This window comes from Salmo trutta, unplaced genomic scaffold (assembly GCF_901001165.1).
Source record: "Salmo trutta unplaced genomic scaffold, fSalTru1.1, whole genome shotgun sequence".
NCBI lineage: Eukaryota > Metazoa > Chordata > Actinopteri > Salmoniformes > Salmonidae > Salmo > Salmo trutta.
In genome coordinates, this window is record NW_021822911.1 from 11,825,785 (window position 1) to 11,848,918 (window position 23,134).

The window sequence follows — 23,134 nt, forward strand, 5'->3', positions numbered from 1 at the left end:
AATGGGCCTTAACATCACGAATTTGGCATGCTCAAAAACACTGCAGAAATGCATAATCGACTGTCCCGATGAACTGGGGATGGCCGTGCAGTGACTGTGGTTCCTCTCCATGGCTTGATGGTGACATGAGAGAAGTGGGACTGTCGTTTTTTAGCAATTTTTTGAAAAATGTCCAAAATGATTAGGGGCGCCCCATACTGGATGGGCACTGATGGAAGGTGCTCCCTACCCAACCGTGGACCCCTTGCACCCCCCTAAAGGCATTTAAAACCCTTCTCAAAAATTAATCCTGGTAACCCATTTCGGGTCACCATGTGCACGGATGCGCATTTGCAATATGTTTCAATGGGCCTTAACATCACGAATTTGGCATGCTCAAAAACACTGCAGAAATGCATAATTGACTCTCCCAATGAACTGGGGATGGCCGTGCAGTGACTGTGGTTCCTCTCTATCGCTCATTGTGTTGATTTCATCATGTCAACTTTGGTGATATTTATTGCTGTTGAATCATATTGCAAATGCGCGTTACGTTTGCAATATTGCGCGTTACGTTTGCAATATGATTCATCATGTCAACTTTGGTGATATTTATTGCTGTTGAATCATAATGCAAATGCACATTACGTTTTCAATATTGTGCGTTACGTTTGCAATATGATTCATCATGTCAACTTTGGTGATATTTGTTGCTGTTGAATCATATTGCAAATGCACATTACGTTTGCAATATTGCGCGTTACGTTTGCAATATGATTCATCATGTCAACTTTGGTGATATTTTTTGCTGTTGAATCATATTGCAAATGCACGTTACGTTTGCAATATTGCGCGTTACGTTTGCAATATGATTCAATGGGCATTTAGCATTACGAATTTAGGCATGCTCAAAAATACTGCAGAAATGCATAATTGACTGGCCCGATGAACTCGGGATGGCCGGGCAGTGACTATGGTTCCTCTCCATTGCTCGTCACCCAGCAGTCAGCGTCTATCAGTCAATTAGATGTCATTCTGACACCAAATTGATACCATCTGACACCAAATCAACTTTTTCCAACTCATATAGAAGCCAACTATCACATATGTCAGAGAAGGCCCATAATTCACAGTGCTTTCAATTTTAACCTGTTGAGGATCTTATCCCGATCTTATCCCGGTATTGGGATTCATTGTCATGTGACCATGGCGGGGAATTCAAAACTGCAAGAGTAATCATTTCAAAAAATCAAATAATCAACTATTTTCCTCCATTTGAAAGATATATCTCCTAAATCTAACCACGCTGTCCGATTTTCAGAGGCATTACGGAGAATGCATAAAGTTAGGTTATGTGAGGAGAGTACATTGACAATAGCTGCGTGTAATGTTTAGCCAATTCAAAGAAGGGCATCAACAGACAGAAAACTAGCTAGAATTATGCACTTACCTTTGACAATCTGCATCAGATGACACTCATAGGACATTATGTTATACAATACATGCATTTTTAGTTCCATCAAGTTCATATTTATATCCAAAAACAGCATTTACAGTCGCGGGGAAATTCAGAATTTTTTTCGGCTCGAATGCACCCAGTGAATCCAGCATTACAAATCACGGAATTACTATTCGAAAACATTGGTAAATTATAATATTGTCATTCAAAGAATAATATATTATCATCTCGTAATTGCTACCGAATGGCCAGATCTCAAAATAACTTTACTGGGAAATCACATTTTGCATAAACTGGGTACTATGCTAACAACAATAAGCTATATGCTAAGCTAAGCTAAGCTATACCGTTAGCATTAGCATCATCTAATATCGATAATAACATTCTAAATATCCCCTTACCTTTGATTATCTCCATCAGAAGGCGCTGCCAGAGATCCCAGGTCCAGAACAAATGTGGTTTCTTTTGACAAAGTTCATAATTTATGTCCAAATAGTTAGCGTTCAGTAGGCTCCCACAAAATGAGGTGGGCAGTGTAAAGTCACGTCGAAAAGCTAAAGAAAACCTAGTAAATAATCTATTTACGTTTGTTTAAACATGTCAAACGTTGTTTAGCACTAATCTTTTGTTCCATTTTTAACGTGAAACATCAGTAAACATCAGTAATATTTTCACACAACCTATCAAGTGTCTAGAATAAACGATAATGACAAAGGCACTCTTCTCAGATTCATGCGCAGGCGCAAAAAATGAAGTGATGACGTGTCAACTTGTAAGCTTTCTTATTCGGTCTGTATTCATGACAGATGCTTCCAACAACTTTCTAAAGATCGTTGACATCTAGTGGAAGCAGTAGGAGTTGCGAACTGAATCCTTTCTCACTGTGGTATCTTTAAAACAATGACACTAAATAGTACAGTCACAAAATTCTCATTTTTTTTAATCTATTTTTCACAGGTTTTTGCCTGCAATATGAGTTTTGTTATACTTACAGACACCATTCAAACTGTTTTAGAAAATTCAGAGTGTTTTCTATCCGAATGTGTTAATAATATGCATATCCTAGCTTCTGAGTTGGTGTAGGAGGCAGTTAAAAATGGGCACATATTTCTTTCAAAATTCTCAATACTGCCCCCGTGGCCCGTAGAGGTTAACCATAAAAAAACATAAAACACATAGTTACGTTATAGCTGCGGGTCCAGCTCTGACAATATGTGTAGGCCTATGTGAGGCGACCCCGAATCCCAAGTTTTGGCTCGATAGGTCATTCGGTGCCCGAGCAATGGCCTTAAATGGTGCTGAAAATCCACTTTTTCAGGGCGTTACTACAGGGTCCCTGAATGAGCTATCGGACAGAGACATTGGGGTCCGTCTCTATGGGCCGAGGCGGTTTCAATGCACCTAGTCTTGCGACTCTGGGACATTTCTACATGTCGCCATGTCCGTGATATTCAAAATGAATTGAACACATTGCAAATGCACGAGGCGGTTTCTCGGTCTGAGAACCTTCTAGAGCCACATAAATAACCATGCACTATCGACTTGAGCTCTAGAACAGGTTTCTAAAATTTCGGAGCTCTAGGTCTGACGGTTCTTGAATCGTTTGAACAAAAATAACTATTGAAGGCGGTATAAGCCGCTAAGCCCCACACTATGTCCCTATTGCCAAAATGTGTGTGTGTTTTAGTTTTTTTTGCAAAAAGAATAGACACACGTTGTCTTTGGGGTAGGCATAAACAGAATCCTGAATATGAAGTCTCTACCTTAAGAATTGACTGAATGACAGATGGTTGAGTTGCGTGATTTTCACTATGTGCAGGTTAAATGACAATAGCTCTTGGCTGTTTTTAACCACTTCCGGTTGTCACAGGAATCTCTTACTCAACACACGTTGTCTTTGGGGAAGACATAAACAGAATCCTGAATATGAAGTCTCTACCTTAAGAATTGACTGAATGACAGATGGTTGAGTTGCGTGATTTTCACTATGTGCGTTTTATATGACAATAGATCTAGGCTGTTTTTAACAACTTCCGGTTGCCACAGGAAGCTCTTGCTCCACAAACCTTGTCTTTGGGGTAGACATAAACAGAATCCTGAATATGAAGTCTCTACCTTAAGAATTGACTGAATGACAGATGGTTGAGTTGCGTGATTTTCACTATGTGCGTTTTATATAACAATAGCTCTAGGCTGTTTTTAACAACTTCCGGTTGTCACAGGAAGCTCTTGCTCCACACACGTTGTCTTTGGGGTAGACATAAACAGAATCCTGAATATGAAGTCTCTACCTTAACTTGTTGGGGATAGGGGGCAGTATTGAGAATTTTGGAAAAAATATATGCCCATTTTTAACTCTCTCCTACACCAACTCAGAAGCTAGAATATGCATATTATTGTTCAGGTTTGGATAGAAAACACTGAATTTTCTAAAACTGTTTGAATGGTGTCTGTGAGTATAACAGAACTCCTATGGCAGACAAAAACCTGACAAGGTTTCAAGCAGGAAGTACCCTGTCTGACAAGGAGTCGTGCGTCTTGCATCTGTTTATTGAAAAGTAAGGATCTTAGCTGTAACGTGACAATTCCCAGGGCTCCGATAGGCTCTCAGAGCCCGGGAAATAACTGAAGGTTGACGAGGGAGCCTCAGGCTGAAACACATTATCGGCTTTGGCAAGTGGCGGCTCAGAGGACCTTTGAATGAGGCGCGTGCACGATTCGCTCCTGAGGAGAAATTTAATTCGGCTGTTTAGGCTCAATGCATATTCCCGGTCGGAATATTATCACTTATCTACGAGATAAATGACATAAAAATTGGTTTTAAACAGCGGTTGACATGCTTCGAAGTACGGTAATGGAATATTTAGACATTTTTGTCACGCCAATGCGCCATGCGCGACACCGTGATGAAGCATTCTGATAGTGTCTAGAACTCACGAACAAAACGTCGCTGTTTGGATATAACGATGGATTATTTGGGACCAAACCAACATTTGTTATTGAAGTAGAAGTCCTGGCAGTGTATTCTGACGAAGAACAAGCAAGGTAAGAACATTTTTCTTATAGGAAATGTGATTTTGGTGGAGGCTGACCTGGGTGGGTATCTAAATAGCTAGCCCTGTGATGCCGGGCTATGTACTTAGATTATTGCAAAATGTGCTTCATCCGAAAAGCTATTTTAAAATCGGACATATCGAGTGCATAGAGGAGTAATGTATCTATAATTCTTAAAATAATTGTTATGCTTTTTGTGAACGTTTATCGTGAGTAATTTAGCAAACTGTTAGTAAATTCCCCGGAAGTTTGCGGGGGTTATGCTTTTTCTGAACGTCACATGCTAATGTAAAAAGCTGTTTTTTGATATAAATATGAACTTGATTGAACAGACATGCATGTATTGTATAACATAATGTCCTAGGTGTGTCATCTGATGAAGATCATAAAAGGTTAGTGCTGCATTTAGCTGTGGTTTGGGTTTATGTGACATGATATGCTAGCTTGAAAAATGGGTGTCTGATTATTTCTGGCTGGGCACTCTGCTGACATAATTTAATGTTTTGCTTTCGTTGTAAAGCCTTTTTGAAATCGGACAGTGGGGTTAGATTAACGAGATTCTTGTCTTTAAATAGCTGTAAAATAGTCATATGTTTGAGAAATTGAAGTAATAGTATTTCTAACGATTCAAAAATCGCGCCACTGGATTTCAGTGGCTGTTACGTAGGTGGGACAAGTTCGTCCCACATGCGCCAGAGAGGTTAAGAATTGACTGAATGGCACATGGTTGAGATGCGTGATTTTCACTATCTGCTGGTTGGCCATATGACAATAGCTCTAGGCTGTTTTTAACAACTTCCGGTTGTCACAGGAAGCTCTTGCTCCACACACGTTGTCTTTGGGGTAGACATAAACAGAATCCTGAATATGAAGTCTCTACCTTAAGAATTGACTGAATGGCACATGGTTGAGTTGAGTGATATTCACTATCTGCTGGTTGGCCATATGACAATAGCTCTAGGCTGTTTTTAACAACTTCCGGTTGTCACAGGAAGCTCTTGCTCCACACACGTTGTCTTTGGGGTAGACATAAACAGAATCCTGAATATGAAGTCTCTACCTTAAGAATTGACTGAATGACAGATGGTTGAGTTGCGTGATTTTCACTATGTGCGTTTTATATGACAATAGCTCTAGGCTGTTTTTAACAACTTCCGGTTGTCACAGGAAGCTCTTGCTCCACAAACCTTGTCTTTGGGGTAGACATAAACAGAATCCTGAATATGAAGTCTCTACCTTAAGAATTGACTGAATGACAGATGGTTGAGTTGCTTGATTTTCACTATGTGCGTTTTATATGACAATAGCTCTAGGCTGTTTTTAACAACTTCCGGTTGTCACAGGAAGCTCTTGCTCCACAAACCTTGTCTTTGGGGTAGACATAAACAGAATCCTGAATATGAAGTCTCTACCTTAAGAATTGACCGAATGACAGATGGTTGAGTTGCGTGATTTTCACTATGTGCGTTTTATATGACAATAGCTCTAGGCTGTTTTTAACAACTTCCGGTTGTCACAGGAAGCTCTTGCTCCACACACGTTGTCTTTGGGGTAGACATAAACAGAATCCTGAATATGAAGTCTCTACCTTAAGAATTGACTGAATGGCACATGGTTGAGTTGCGTGATTTTCACTATCTGCTGGTTGGCCATATGACAATAGCTCTAGGCTGTTTTTAACAACTTCCGGTTGTTACAGGAAGCTCTTGCTCCACACACGTTGTCTTTGGGGTAGACATAAACTGAATCCTGAATATGAAGTCTCTACCTTAAGAATTGACTGAATGGCACATGGTTGAGTTGAGTGATTTTCACTATCTGCTGGTTGGCCATATGACAATAGCTCTAGGCTGTTTTTAACAACTTCCAGTTGTCACAGGAAGTTCTTGCTCCACACACGTTGTCTTTGGGGTAGACATAAACAGAATCCTGAATATGAAGTCTCTACCTTAAGAATTGACTGAATGACAGATGGTTGAGTTGCGTGATTTTCACTATGTGCGTTTTATATGACAATAGCTCTAGGCTGTTTTTAACAACTTCCGGTTGTCACAGGAAGCTCTTGCTCCACAAACCTTGTCTTTGGGGTAGACATAAACAGAATCCTGAATATGAAGTCTCTACCTTAAGAATTGACTGAATGACAGATGGTTGAGTTGCTTGATTTTCACTATGTGCGTTTTATATGACAATAGCTCTAGGCTGTTTTTAACAACTTCCGGTTGTCACAGGAAGCTCTTGCTCCACAAACCTTGTCTTTGGGGTAGACATAAACAGAATCCTGAATATGAAGTCTCTACCTTAAGAATTGACCGAATGACAGATGGTTGAGTTGCGTGATTTTCACTATGTGCGTTTTATATGACAATAGCTCTAGGCTGTTTTTAACAACTTCCGGTTGTCACAGGAAGCTCTTGCTCCACACACGTTGTCTTTGGGGTAGACATAAACAGAATCCTGAATATGACGTCTCTACCTTAAGAATTGACTGAATGGCACATGGTTGAGTTGCGTGATTTTCACTATCTGCTGGTTGGCCATATGACAATAGCTCTAGGCTGTTTTTAACAACTTCCGGTTGTTACAGGAAGCTCTTGCTCCACACACGTTGTCTTTGAGGTAGACATAAACTGAATCCTGAATATGAAGTCTCTACCTTAAGAATTGACTGAATGGCACATGGTTGAGTTGAGTGATTTTCACTATCTGCTGGTTGGCCATATGACAATAGCTCTAGGCTGTTTTTAACAACTTCCAGTTGTCACAGGAAGTTCTTGCTCCACACACGTTGTCTTTGGGGTAGACACAAACAGAATCCTGAATATGAAGTCTCTACCTTAAGAATTGACTGAATGACAGATGGTTGAGTTGCGTGATTTTCACTATGTGCGTTTTATATGACAATAGCTCTAGGCTGTTTTTAACAACTTCCGGTTGTCACAGGAAGCTCTTGCTCCACAAACCTTGTCTTTGGGGTAGACATAAACAGAATCCTGAATATGAAGACTCTACCTTAAGAATTGACTGAATGACAGATGGTTGAGTTGCGTGATTTTCACTATGTGCGTTTTATATGACAATAGCTCTAGGCTGTTTTTAACAACTTCCGGTTGTCACAGGAAGCTATTGCTCCACAAACCTTGTCTTTGGGGTAGACATAAACAGAATCCTGAATATGAAGTCTCTACCTTAAGAATTGACTGAATGACAGATGGTTGAGTTGCGTGATTTTCACTATGTGCGTTTTATATGACAATAGCTCTAGGCTGTTTTTAACAACTTCCGGTTGTCACAGGAAGCTCTTGCTCCACACACTTTGTCTTTGGGGTAGACATAAACAGAATCCTGAATATGAAGTCTCTACCTTAAGAATTGACTGAATGGCACATGGTTGAGTTGCGTGATTTTCACTATCTGCTGGTTGGCCACATGACAATAGCTCTAGGCTGTTTTTAACAACTTCCGGTTGTCACAGGAAGCTCTTGCTCCACACACGTTGTCTTTGGGGTAGACATAAACAGAATCCTGAATATGAAGTCTCTACCTTGAGAATTGACTGAATGGCACATGGTTGAGTTGCGTGATTTTCACTATGTTCGTTTCATATGACAATAGCTCTAGGCTGTTTTTAACAACTTCCGGTTGTCACAGGAAGCTCTTGCTCCACACACGTTGTCTTTGGGGTAGACATAAACAGAATCCTGAATATGAAGTCTCTACCTTAAGAATTGACTGAATGGCACATGGTTGAGTTGCGTGATTTTCACAATCTGCTGGTTGGCCATATGACAATAGCTCTAGGCTATTTTTAACAACTTCCAGTTGTCACAGGAAGCTCTTGCTCCACTCACGTTGTCTTTGGGGTAGACATAAACAGAATCCTGAATATGAAGTCTCTACCTGAAGAATTGACTGAATGACAGATGGTTGAGTTGCGTGATTTTCACTATGTGCGTTTTAAATGACAATAGCTCTAGGCTGTTTTTAACTACTTCCGGTTGTCACAGGAAGCTCTTGCTCCACACACGTTGTCTTTGGGGTAGACATAAACAGAATCCTGAATATGAAGTCTCTACCTTAAGAATTAAAGACAGCTGTATCATTTTTTTATTCATTTTGACATATTGTTTGGGACCACTTTTTTTGCTCTGTTTGAAGGCTGTCAGCTTCTTCTCAGGAGGAGAATCACTTAGCCTTTCAACTAATTTTCAAATGATAGGATGCCTATTGAAAAACACTTTTTCAACATTTCAAGATAGCAGTTAGTTCAGTTTGATCTTATTAAAGACAAATGAATCCACTGTGTCTGCCTTACCACTGTGAAGACAGGTTCTACTGCCCCCTGCTGTCTGTTGATGGTACTACTACTAGACACAGCGGCAGAATAAATTAAACTAGACATTTGTTTTCATCTCAAAACCAGAGAGCAACCGCTGTCCGGTGAAGTCCACACAAAGCGTATTGCATGTAACCAAACAGTTAGGTGACCTGCAGCACGGTCAAAGCAAAATATATGTTTCAGACGTTTTAGGGACGACAAAACGACTATTGCTTTAAAACGACACAGAGAGTTCAGCACCTACAGTTACGATCTGTCTTTAATTTTGCCCTTTTTTAAAACCATAAACTTGGATTAGCACAGCTAGCACAGATAGCACAGCTAGCACAGCTAACACAGCTAACACAGCTAACACAGCTAGCACAGCTAGCACAGCTAACACAGCTAGCACAGCTAACACAGCTAGCACAGCCAACACAATCAAAGGAAGCCAAATGCTCACTGGCTTCCCTTGCCTTCAACGCTATGGGCAGCAACAATGTTATACTCTTTATGACCAGACAGCATCAGACAGGACTGAGACAGACTGTTTCACTGTCCAGACAGCATCAGACAGGACTGAGACAGACTGTTTCACTGACCGGACAGCATCAGACAGGACTGAGACAGACTGTTTCACTGACCAGACAGGACTGAGACAGACTGTTTCACTTACCAGACAGCATCAGACAGGACTGAGACTACCCCAAAGACAACGTGTGTGAAGCAAGAGCTTCCTGTGACAACCGGAAGTTGTTAAAAACAGCCTAGAGCTATTGTCATATGGCCACCTGCAGATAGTGAAAATTACGCAACTCAACCATGTGTCATTCAGTCAATTATTAAGGTAGAGACTTCTTATTCAGGATTCTGTTTATGTCTACCCCAAAGACAACGTGTGTTGAGTAAGAACTTCCTGTGACAACCGGAAGTGGTTAAAAACAGCCTAGAGCTTTTGTCATATTTCAACATGACGGAGAGTAAAGTCAGTCAGGAGTCCCTGACCTTATCTTCTCTCAAGAAGATGTCTGGTAGGCCCATTTAAATACCTTTTTTGGACATTTCAAGATAGCAGATGTTTGAGTTGGGTCTATTAACACAGCTGTGAGTTGTTATTTTTTTCATTTTTTCATTTTTGACAAAATGAGCAGTCCTGGAAGTGACAGATTTTGACGCATATTGAGTGATAAGACTGAGCTATTTAGAAAATCCCTTAGCCTTTCGACTAATTTTGGGTTAGTTGGACTAATTTTGGGTTAGTTCTCTCAAGAAGAACTAACCAATCTCAACATGACAGAAAGTAAGACAGGGAAACCAATCTCAACATGACAGAAAGTAAGACAGGAGAACCTATTTCAACATGACAGAGAGTCAGTCAGGAGTCCCTGACCTTATCTTCTCTCAAGAAGATGTCTGGTAGGCCCATTTAAATAACTTTTTTGGACATTTCAAGATAGCAGATGTTTGAGTTGGGTCTATTAAAACCTGTTGAGGATCCCTGCCCGGTATTGGGATTCATTGTCATGTGACCATGGCGGGGAATTCAAAACTGCAAGAGTCTAATCATTTCAAATACTCAAATAATCAACTATTTTCCTCCATTTGAAAGATACACATCTCCTAAATCTAACCACGTTGTCCGTTTTTCAAAGAGGCTTTACGGAGAATGCATAAAGTTAGGTTATGTTAGGAGAGTACATTGACAATAGCTGTGTGTAATGTTTAGCCAATATAGAGAAGGGCATCAACTGAGAGAAAACCAGCTAGAATTATGCACTTACCTTTGACAATCTGCATCAGATGACACTCATAGGACATTATGTTATACAATACATGCATTTTTAGTTCCATCAAGTTCATATTTATATCCAAAAACAGCATTTACAGTCGCGGTGAAATTCAGAATTTTTTTCGGCTCGAATGCTCCAGTGAATCCAGCGTTACAAATCACGGAATTACTATTCGAAAACATTGGTAAATTATAATATTGTCATTCAAAGAATAATATATTATCATCTCGTAATTGCTACCGAAATGGCCAGATCTCAAAATAACTTTACTGGGAAATCACATTTTGCAATAAACGGGGTACTATGCTAATAACAACATGCTAGGCTATACAGTTAGCAGCATCTAATATCATAATAACATTGTAAATATCCCCTTACCTTTGATTATCTCCATCAGAAGGCACTGCCAGGAATCCCAGGTCCAGAACAAATGTGGTTTCTTTTGACAAAGTTCATAATTTATGTCCAAATAACACCATGTAGTTAGCGTTCAGTAGGCTCCCACAAAACGTGGTGGGTGGGGGTGTAAAATCACGCCGAAAAGCTAAAAAAACCTAGTAAATAATCTATCTACGTTCGTTCAAACATGTCAAACGTTGTTTAGCATCAATCTTTTGGTCCATTTTTAACGTGAAACATCAGTAAACATCAGTAATATTTTCACACAACCTATTCTTTGTCTAGAAAAACGATTATGACAAATGCACTCTTCTCAGATTTATGCGCAGGCGTGAAAAAATGAAGTGACGACATGTCAACTTCCCTGCATTCTAATTTGCTCCCTGTTCATCACAGACGCTTCAAACAACTTTATAAAGATCGTTGACATCTAGTGGAAGCAGTAGGAGTTGCGAAATGAATCCTTTCTCACTGTGGTATCTATTAAACAATGACACTAAATAGTACAGTCACAAAATTCTCATTTTTTTTAATCTATTTTTCACAGGTTTTTGCCTGCAATATGAGTTTTGTTATACTTACAGACACCATTCAAACCGTTTTAGAAAATTCAGAGTGTTTTCTATCCAAACCTGAACAATAATATGCATATTCTAGCTTCTGAGTTGGTGTAGGTGGCAGTTAAAAATGGGCACATATTTTTTCCAAAATTCTCAATACTGCCCCCGTAGCCCATAGAGGTCACAGCTGTGAGTTGTTAATTTTTTCATTTTTTCATTTTTGACAAAATGAGCACTCCTGGAAGTGACAGATTTTGACTCATATTGAGTGATAAGACTGAGCTATTTAAAAACACTTTTCAACATTTCAAGATAGCAGTTAGTTCAGGTTGATCTTATTAAAGACAGCTGTATATTCTTTTTTTTGACCCAAAAATATTCTATGTTCACGCCCACTTTTTTTGCATTATGTTTGAAGGCTGTCAACTTCTTGTCAGGAGGAGAATCACTTAGCCTTTCAACTAATTTTCAAATGATAGGATGCCTATTTAAAAACACTTTTTCAACATTTCAAGATAGCAGTTAGTTCAGTTTGATCTTATTAAAGACAGCTGTATCATTTTTTTATTCATTTTGACATATTGTTTGGGACCACTTTTTTTGCTCTGTTTGAAGGCTGTCAGCTTCTTCTCAGGAGGAGAATCACTTAGCCTTTCAACTAATTTTCAAATGATAGGATGCCTATTTAAAAACACTTTTTCAACATTTCAAGATAGCAGTTAGTTCAGTTTGATCTTATTAAAGACAGCTGTATCATTTTTGTATTCATTTTGACATATTGTTTGGGACCACTTTCTTTGCTCTGTTTGAAGGCTGTCAGCTTCTTCTCAGGAGGAGAATCACTTAGCCTTTCAACTAATTTTCAAATGATAGGATGCCTATTTAAAAACACTTTTTCAACATTTCAAGATAGCAGTTAGTTCAGTTTGATCTTATTAAAGACAAATGAATCCACTGTGTCTGCCTTTCCACTGGGAAGACAGGTTCTACTGCCCCCTGCTGTCTGTTGATGGTACTACTACTAGACACAGCGGCAGAATAAATTAAACTAGACATTTGTTTTCATCTCAAAACCAGAGAGCAACCGCTGTCCGGTGAAGTCCACACAAAGCGTATTGCATGTAACCAAACAGTTAGGTGACGTGCAGCACGGTCAAAGCAAAATATATGTTTCAGACGTTTTAGGGACGACAAAACGACTATTGCTTTAAAACGACACAGAGAGTTCAGCACCTACAGTTACGATCTGTCTTTAATTTTGCTCTTTTTTAAAACCATAAACTTGGATTAGCACAGCTAACACAGCTAGCACAGCTAACACGGTTAGCACAGCTAACACAGCTAACACAGTTAGCACAGCTAAAACGGCTTACACAGCTAACACAGCTAACACCGCTAACACAGTTAGCACAGCTAGCACAGCTAACACAGCTAACACCGCTAACACAGTTAGCACAGCTAGCACAGCTAGCACAGCTAGCGCAGCTAGCGCAGCTAACGCAGCTAGCGCAGCTAGCACAGCTAACACAGCTAGCACAGCTAGCACAGTCAACACAATCAAAGGAAGCCAAATGCTCACTGGCTTCCCTTGCCTTCAACGCTACGGGCAGCAACAATGTTATACTCTTTATGACCAGACAGCATCAGACAGGACTGAGACAGACTGTTTCACTGTCCAGACAGCATCAGACAGGACTGAGACAGATTGTTTCACTGACCGGACAGCATCAGACAGGACTGAGACAGACTGTTTCACTGACCGGACAGCATCAGACAGGACTGAGACAGACTGTTTCACTGACCAGACAGCATCAGACAGGACTGAGACTACCCCAAAGACAACGTGTGTGAAGCAAGAGCTTCCTGTGACAACCGGAAGTTGTTAAAAACAGCCTAGAGCTATTGTCATATGGCCACCTGCAGATAGTGAAAATCACGCAACTCAACCATGTGTCATTCAGTCAATTATTAAGGTAGAGACTTCTTATTCAGGATTCTGTTTATGTCTTCCCCAAAGACAACGTGTGTTGAGTAAGAACTTCCTGTGACAACCGGAAGTGGTTAAAAACAGCCTAGAGCTTTTGTCATATTTCAACACTCCTGTCTGTGTTTTCTACTGAGGATGGGCCTCTGGGAGAAAACACTGACAGGAGATTTACAATGTCTTTTGGGTGATAAAACCTAAAGAGACTGCATTCCAGAGCATGAGTTAATGTTTCTGTTCTATATGGTACCAGGGAGAGATGACCCCAGACCCAGACCCTGGTCTCTACACAAAGAGTACTGTTTTTACAGCAGATACTTATAATTCTCAGCAGACAGTATCTTTCATACAAATCTTAACCTTGTGACCCGTTCTATACATCTGTTGTTGGTCATGTAGGTTGAAAGGGGTGTATCTTGGCTTTAAAATACCTTTGTACTTTTGTCTCGGGGCTCTCAACGAATCATCTGGGGGTGATTCATCTCTCAATGAATCATCTGGGGGTGATTCATCTCTCAACGAATCATCTGGGGGTGATTCATCTCTCAACGAATCATCTGGGGGTGATTCGTTGACCAGCCATCATTTATCATAGAGCACTCAATTGATTCACTTTATATGTCTGTATTGTATTGACCTGCTGCCTTATAAGTGAATAAAGATATTTTAAGAATAACTCTGACTTGTGTGATAAGTTTGTCAATCCTCATTTCATATTAAAGAAAATAACAAGCACATTTGGGGATGTGAATCTTCACTTGGTGACCGCTCCTGACGACCTGGGTAAATGGTGTACAAGGGATCCCTCTAACTTGGGATCTCAGGAAGACCACACTTCGGGAATGGAGCAGATGGTCCCACCTTTGATCTGAGAGGCAGCGAGCCGAGTGGATACCACATCTCGAAAGTAGTTAAAAAAGAAAGAGGTGAGCGAAGCACGCAAAATGGAGTTTTTAGAAAATCCTCATAGGCTCTGAGTGTGTATTCCTGTGTGGAGGTGTAAACAGGGCGCAGTCAGAATCTGAGGCTGAGTCAGCTATCTGTGCAAACTGGATGAAAACTAGAATCTGTGTTTACTAGTTAAGACCATTTATGGTATAGTATAAGATAGTAAGGTGTAGCTGTAATTGTTGTAAACCTGGACCCCATTTTAGAAGTATTGAAAGATGTAAATGTATTTGTTTCATTATCCTAGGAACTAACTATGAGATAGAAATGAGATAAAACTATGAGATAAAAATATTCCTGTATGTTCAAATATTGTTGAAAAACAACTAATTGATTAGGTATGTTTGGGAATAGCATTGTGTGACTGTCATATGAGAGTTGTGTGACTGTGTCTTAATCTGAAGTTTGGATAGTAACAGAGATCTATAGTTCCTCACATATCTATATTTCCTCACAGAGATCTATAGTTCCTCCTAGAGATCTATAGTTCCTCACAGAGATCTATAGTTCCTCCTAGAGATCTATAGTTCCTCACAGAGATCTATAGTTCCTCACAGAGATAGATCTATAGTTCCTCATATAGAAATATGCTTAATCAGATGATTGACATGTGGATAATAAGCTTTGATATAACGTTATCTTGGGGTTCCTTCACTGCCCATCATAGAACATCACAGGGGTGGTATTGAGAGCGGGATGATATTTTAGAAAGCAGCAGAAGGTCTATTGTTCCTGGGAGGCTTGATTTTGCCGTGGTCTCTGGGAGGTTAGAGAACCGTTGACGATCCGGTCATTGTCCGGGAAACAAAAGTTTATTTTTGGTTCTGCTGGGAGTATGTTTGGAGAGCTGCTTCGTAGCTGTGGAGAGTCCTTGAAAAAGCAAATGGAATGGCTGTCGTGACTACCTGAGAATTTCTTACGTTTTATATGGATTCTGTGAATATATGAAAATATTATGAATTATATGTGTGTATAATCGATTAATAGAGATTTGATGAAGTAATACTGGGAATATAATTAGATACAATTTAAACAACCCATATGTAGACTAACGTAGGTTTTGAGTTGGTATCTTTAATGGATCATTTGATAAAGAAGAGGTTTAAGCATTATTAAACAGTCTACAAAGTCTGGGCAGTTGTCTCAGAAACTGATGGGAGTGTGTCCACTTTAGGGGAAGTTACCCTAACGATGAAACTATATAATGCTTTTTGGACTTTCTCCGTCCGGGTACTATATTTGAAATAAAACTGCCCTTAAGGTCTGGGGGGGGGGGCTGCCCCTACAAGCCAACGACTCCCTTTGAAAACGGGCGATGCGGCATCAGAAACATTTATTATAGTGTAAAAATTTAGCTAAATAGAATAACTTTGGTCATACCCACTCAGCACGTGACGTCCAAGGACGTTGAATTATGGCCGATATCAGGTCTGTCTGTTGTGACCACTATTTCACCCTAAAATAGTCATCCCAAATTGGGCTGTGTATAACTATGTAAATGTCTCTCGGACAAGGTGACTTTTATCAATATACACTCTAAAAAGTAAAGGTTCCTGGAGTATCCTGTAGGGGTTCTTCAAATTGGAACTGTGGGGGAACCCCTAAAAGTTATTTGAAGAACCTTTTGTGGGAACCCCTATAAGTTATTTGAAGAACCTTTTGTGGGAACCCCTCTAAGTTCTCCAAAGAACCCCTTATCATGGTTCCTCTAAGAACCTTATGGGGTTCATTTTTTAAACTCCCTATCCACCCTCCCTCCATTATAAAAATATATTTTAATAACAATATTGACAATATGGATTTAAATAATTCATTGTTTATTTAGTGGCACCACAAATGTGAATTAATATTTTCAAAACAATTTACCAAACAAAACACATTACAAAATTGCAACATTTCTGCAGACATGTCAGACCATAATAAATAATACATTTACTATGTATAGTGATTTTCATGACAGTTACAAAATAAGGATGAACAATAAAAACATTAAAAATGAATCATAGGTAAACTAACAATATTGTAGACTTGATGCTAAATACAGATGTTTCAGCTTTAGTGTGTATATCATATCCACTTAGTTATGTTAGGAAGTTCTCCATCTTTATGACCGGCCCTGGTAACTTCACCCCGACTTCTCTGATCCCCAGAACACAGTCACTTAACAACATAATTGTTTTTCTGACATTTTTGGGAAATTGAAGGGAAAATAAAAAATCCAGTCGTAGCAGAGCCCCAAGTCCCACGGGGACGTCCTCGAGGGCCTGGATGTTCTCCCCATCAAAGGCCAGCGGGATTTCACTCTCATGGGGACGTCCTCGAGGGCCTGGATGTTCTCCCCATCAAAGGCCAGTGGGATTTCACTCTCATGGTGACGTCCTCGAGGGCCTGGATGTTCTCCCCATCAAAGGCCAGCAGGATTTCACTCTCATGGGGGCGTCCTCTAGGGCCTGGATGTTCTCCCCATCAAAGGCCAGTGGGATTTCACTCTCATGGTGACGTCCTCGAGGGCCTGGATGTTCTCCCCATCAAAGGCCAGTGGGATTTCACTCTCATGGGGACGTCCTCTAGGGCCTGGATGTTCTCCCCATCAAAGGCCAGTGGGATTTCACTCTCATGGTGACGTCCTCGAGGGCCTGGATGTTCTCCCCATCAAAGGCCAGCAGGATTTCACTCTCATGGGGATGTCCTCGAGGGCCTGGATGTTCTCCCCATCAAAGGCCAGTGGGATTTCACTCTCATGGTGACGTCCTCTAGGGCCTGGATGTTCTCCCCATCAAAGGCCAGCGGGATTTCACTCTCATGGGGACGTCCTCGAGGGCCTGGATGTTCTCCCCATCAAAGGCCAGCGGGATTTCACTCTCATGGTGAAATGGATTTCCACCGATGTGCAGTAAAGGAGTGAAGAGCAGTGAAATCTGTGTCAACAAAAGTAAGAAAAGATTAATACACAAACAATTAACAAAGAACATAACAAATGTTCAGCTGTAGTGTTATATAAGCATGCACACCTATGTTTATGAAGAAACAGATGATTGGTGCATAGACATACCTTGTCACGGACATAAAGGCCACTCGGGTCCTCATTGAAGAGGTAAGGCAAGAGCAGAATCGCTGCTGTGGTCTCCAGTCCTAGTAAAGTAAAGCAATGTCCTTACTACACTTGCTAATTTCATTACAAAATACATTGGAGAAAGGGAAGGAATAAGAGCAGATCCCTCTTCTGTATTGTCCTTCAGGGACTGTCAAAATAGCAGGATGATGTCCTCACCCCTGCCTCGCCTCTCTACCTCTGATAGTCCTTGAAATATATTTTTGTCTATATCCATTCCATGGACTTGATTCATTTCTGAGAAGATCTGAAAAGATAATTTGCACACATTTGTATGCTAATAGATGTCAGTTTGTATTGACTGCTATGTAGGTTAAATGTACACTTCAAATGCAGCTGTCCTACAACATATCTGTACCTTCTTCTTGATCCCAATTGCATTGTGTCCATCTTCTGTCCTATAAGAATTTCAAAGGAAGAGAAAATGTGTCAAAGAAGTCTTTCAAAAAAACAAATATATATATTAAATACATTTTGAAAGATAAATGGCATCTACATACAATGTAAAATAGAAGAACATATTGGAGAAAGCACTAGCCAATACAGTACTGCCATACAGTAACAGTACTGCCATACAGGCCTAATATCACATTTCAAGATATCTTTGTACACAAATTGTTCAATATTTTATCAGGCTGACTTGAAAGATTATATGCAACATTTTGCTGCGTGGCAATACTTTGTTTGGATTCTGAAGGGCATTTATACAAAAGAGGTAGTCTAGACACTGTAGTAATACCATTATGCATTTGAATCCCATCTACAGCTACCATCTAACCTCTTACATCTAGATGTTCCTGCTCCAATATCCAATGATGGGCGTGGCGCGAAATACAAATTCCTCTAAAATCCGAAAACTTCCATTTTTCAAACATATGACTATTTTACAGCATTTTAAAGACAAGACTCTCGTTAATCTAACCACACTGTCCGATTTCAAAAAGGCTTTACAGCGAAAGCAAAACATTAGATTATGTCAGCAGAGTACCCAGCCAGAAATAATCAGACTACCCATTTTTCAAGCTAGCATATAATGTCACAAAAAACAAAACCACAGCTAAATGCAGAACTAACCTTTGATGATCTTCATCAGATGACAACCCTAGGACATTATGTTATACAATGCATGCATGTTTTGTTCAATCAAGTTCATATTTATATCAAAAACCAGCTTTTTTACATTAGCATGTGACGTTCAGAACTAGCATACCCCCGCAAACCTCCGGTGAATTTACTAAATTACTCACGATAAACGTTCACAAAAAACATAACAATTATTTTAAGAATTATAGATACAGAACTCCTCTATGCACTCGATATGTCCGATTTTAAAATAGCTTTTCGGTGAAAGCACATTTTACAATATTCTCAGTAGATAGCCCGGCATCACAGGGCTAGCTATTTAGACACCCAGCAAGTTTAGCACTCACCAAAATCAGATTTACTATTAGAAAAGTTTGATTACCTTTCCTGTTCTTCATCAGAATGCACTCCCAGGACTTCTACTTCAATAACAAATGTTGGTTTGGTCCAAAATAATCCATCGTTATATCCAAACAGCGGCGTTTTGTTCGTGCGTTCTAGACACTATCCGAATGGTAAATAAGGGTCGCGCACATGGCGCATTTCGTGACAAAAGATTTCTAAATATTTCATTACCGTACTTCGAAGCATGTCAACCGCTGTTTAAAATCAATTTTTATGCCATTTTTCTCGTAAAAAAGCGATGATATTCCGACCGGGAATCTGTGTTTCGGTAAATAGAGGGAAAAACAGAAAGGCGGGGGAGGCCAGTGCACGAGCCTAAGCCCTTTGTCCTCTGATAAACCACTTAGCAAAAGCGCTCGTGTGTTTCAGCCAGGTCTTTGAATTACGTCATTCAACTTTTTCCCGGGCTCTGAGAGCCCATTGGAGCCGTAGGAAGTGTCACGTAACAGCAGAGATCCTTTGTAATGGATAGAGATGACAAAGAAGGGCAAGAAATGGTCAGACAGGGTACTTCCTGTACAGAATCTTCTCACGTTTTGGCCTGCCAAATGAGTTCTGTTATACTCACAGACACCATTCAAACAGTTTTAGAAACTTTGGAGTGTTTTCTATCGAAAGCTAATAATTATATGCATATTCTAGTTTCTGGGCAGGACTAATAATCAGATTAAATCGGGTACATTTTTTATCCAGCCGTGAAAATACTGCCCCCTAGCCATAAGAGGCTAAGATATTAATTTCCCTCCACAAGGGGGCGGACATGTAACGTTTCCAAAATGGGATAGTATTGTACATGTAACGTTTCCAAAATGGGATAGTATTGTACATGTAACGTTTCCAAAATGGGATAGTATTGTCCATGTAACATTTCCAAAATGGGATAGTATTGTACATGTTACGTTATGCCCCCTTGTGAGTTAATAGTATTGCATGCTGTAGCAGGCTATATAAAGAGGAAGACCTCCATTGACGATTCAGTTCGTTGTAACATCTGGTCTGGACAGGTCACCGTCCTTAGTTAGTTAGTTAGTTAGTTAGTTAGTTAGTTAGTTGGTTAGTTGGTTAGTTGGTTAGTTGGTTAGTTGGTTAGTTGGTTGGTTGGTTGGTTGGTTGGTTGGTTGGTTAGTTAGTTAGTTAGTTAGTTAGTTAGTTAACGAAGCTAACGTTAGCTAGTTCATTATCACAAAAGTGAGAACTGCTCTAGATTGGAAACTTACGTTAATGAGTGTAAAGCCATGTTGGCTTTATGGAAACGATATACAATATATAGGAAAGAATATAGTTGAGGAAATAATCCAAACCTAGTTGTGCCTAGTTAGGACATAACGTTAGCTAGCTAGATAACTGTACTGTACTGTAGCTCATACAACGCCGACGGTCAAACCCGGCTTTCTAATATTTACGTTCATTAACTGTATTAACGTTATGGAAGATATTCACAGAAAACCATCATTGTCTTCGTTATTCATTATTAGTATGTTGTATTATTATAATAAATTATTTCGAGACATATTCAGAGCCAAACATCAACCCAAATTAACCTTTTTAACTGTTGTCGCATCCAAACTTGTCACCATCGTTTTCAGTTGTAATTGCGAAGTTCCCGGAAGAAGTCCAGCAACAACGGAGGTTCCTCGATGAACCCACCTTCTAACAAGTTCTTTGAAGAACCTTTTGGGGCTGTTTTTCATTGACCAAGAACCCTACGGTTCTTAGGGGATCTGAGAACAACTCCAGTTGAACCCTTCATTTTTAGAGTTTAGTCGGCTCTATTTACTCTCAGATTCAAACATGATGATTAGTATCAACGATCAAGTCAGCTGCTGCTGCTCCAATACAGTATGAGGTGAGATGGTGAACTGATGTTGAACCGGGCAATCAGCTGCTGCTGCTCCAATACAGTATGAGGTGAGACGGTGAATTGATGTTGAACTGGGCAGTCAGCTGCTGCTTCAATACAGTATGAGGTGAGACGGTGAACTGATGTTGAACTGGGCAGTCAGCTGCTGCTGCTCCAATACAGTATGAGGTGAGACGGTGAACTGACGTTGAACCGGGCAGTCAGCTGCTGCTGCTCCAATACAGTATGAGGTGAGACGGTGAACTGATGTTGAACCGGGCAGTCAGCTGCTGCTGCTCCAATACAGTATGAGGTGAGACGGTGAACTGATGTTGAATCATAATGATTAAGTTAATTAAAATGAATTAGTGAAACTGTTAAAAAATAGTATATGTCATATATATCGAGGGTGCAACAGGTCAGCACCTCAGGAGTAAATGTCAGTTGGCTTTTCAGCCGATCATTCAGAGTATCTCTACAACTTCCATTTCACATAATCATCTACAAAGCTTCACCTTCTACAATATAAACATGGTGTCTACTGGCTACACACATTTCTAAATAATAATATACAATCATACTTTTTTATCCTTTCTCTTTCTATAGAATCCTAAAACTCACTAGCTTCTAGCACTCTCATCCCCTTGGAACGAGCCCAAACAAAACTCATCTCCAATACATTTATTGTATATATACAATACAGTGTGTTCTCTGGTGTAATGTCAGCTGGCAAGATTGACCAAAACTCTTCCCACATTGATCACAGCTATAAGTTTACTCCCCTGTGTGTGTTCTCTGGTGCACTGTCAGATTGCCAGATTGACAAAAATTCTTCCCACATTGATCACAGCTATAAGGTTTCTCTCCTGTGTGTGTTCTCTGGTGTAATGTCAGCTGGCTAGATTGACCAAAACTCTTCCCACATTGACCACAGCTATAAGGTTTCTCTCCTGTGTGTATTCTCTGGTGTAAAGTCAGCTGGCTAGATGTAGTAAAACTCTTCCCACATTGATTACAGCTATAAGGTTTCTCTCCTGTGTGTATTCTCCGGTGTAAAGTCAGAGAGCCAGATGTAGTAAAACTATTCCCACACTGATCACAGCTGTAAGGTTTCTCTCCTGTATGTATTCTCTGGTGTTGAGTCAGATGGCAAGATCGACCAAAACTCTTCCCACATTGATCACAGATATAAGATTTCTCTCCTGTGTGTGTTCTCTGGTGTAGATTCAGAGAGCCAGATGTAGTATAACTCATCCCACATTGATCACAGCTGTAAGGTTTCTCTCCTGTGTGTGTTCTCTGGTGCACTGTCAGCTGTCCAGAATGACCAAAACTCTTCCCACATTGACCACAGCTATAAGGTTTCTCTCCTGTGTGTATTCTCTGGTGCACTGTCAGCTCTCTAGATTGACCAAAACTCTTCCCACATTGATCACAGCTATAAGGTTTCTCTCCTGTGTGTATTCTCTGGTGTTGAGTCAGATGGCAAGATTGGCCAAAACTCTTCCCACATTGATCACAGCTATAAGGTTTCTCTCCTGTGTGTATTCTCTGGTGTTGAGTCAGATGGAAAGATTGACCAAAACTCTTCCCACATTGATCACAGCTATAAGGTTTCTCTCCTGTGTGTGTTCTCTGGTGTAGATTCAGAGAGCCAGATGTAGTAAAACTCTTCCCACATTGATCACAGCTGTAAGGTTTCTCTCCTGTGTGTGTTCTCTGATGAATTTTAATGCCTGATGAGGTGAATCTCTTCCCACAATCAGAGCAGCAGTGAGTTCTCTTCCCTGTGGGTCTTTGCAGGTGTTTAATGAGGTGTTCTGATCTGGAGAGACTCTTCTCTGCCTCTTCAGCAGCATGAGGTTGTTGAGGCTCCCCAGAGGATCCACGATAGTCCCGTCTCTCTCCTGTGTGAACAACAAAGTCAGACAGATGATTAACCTGTTGGGGATAGGGGGCAGTATTTGCACGGCCGGATAAAAAAACGTACCCGATTTAATCTGGTTACTACTCCTGCCCAGTAACTAGAATATGCATATAATTATTGGCTTTGGATAGAAAACACCCTAAAGTTTCTAAAACTGTTTGAATGGTGTCTGTGAGTATAACAGAACTCATATGGCAGGCAAAAACCTGAGAAGATTTCATGCAGGAAGTGGCCTGTCTGACAAGGTGTTGTTGTTCTTGCCTGTTTATTGAAGAG

At 40.2% G+C, this 23,134-nt stretch overlaps 1 protein-coding gene across 1 annotated transcript in view; it reads right to left on the reverse strand.

The window, feature by feature from the left end:
- Nucleotides 1-22,695, reverse strand: part of LOC115186476 (zinc finger protein 2 homolog) — a gene marked incomplete at its 5' end in the record, with an annotated part of 36,648 nt that extends 13,953 nt beyond the window's left edge. The window contains 2 exons of the mRNA XM_029746100.1: nt 19,228-19,246; nt 21,710-22,695. Of these exons, the coding sequence (XP_029601960.1) occupies nt 19,228-19,246; nt 21,710-22,695 (1,005 nt within the window). The remainder of the gene's footprint in view (nt 1-19,227; nt 19,247-21,709) is intronic.
- Nucleotides 22,696-23,134: the final 439 nt, after the last annotated feature.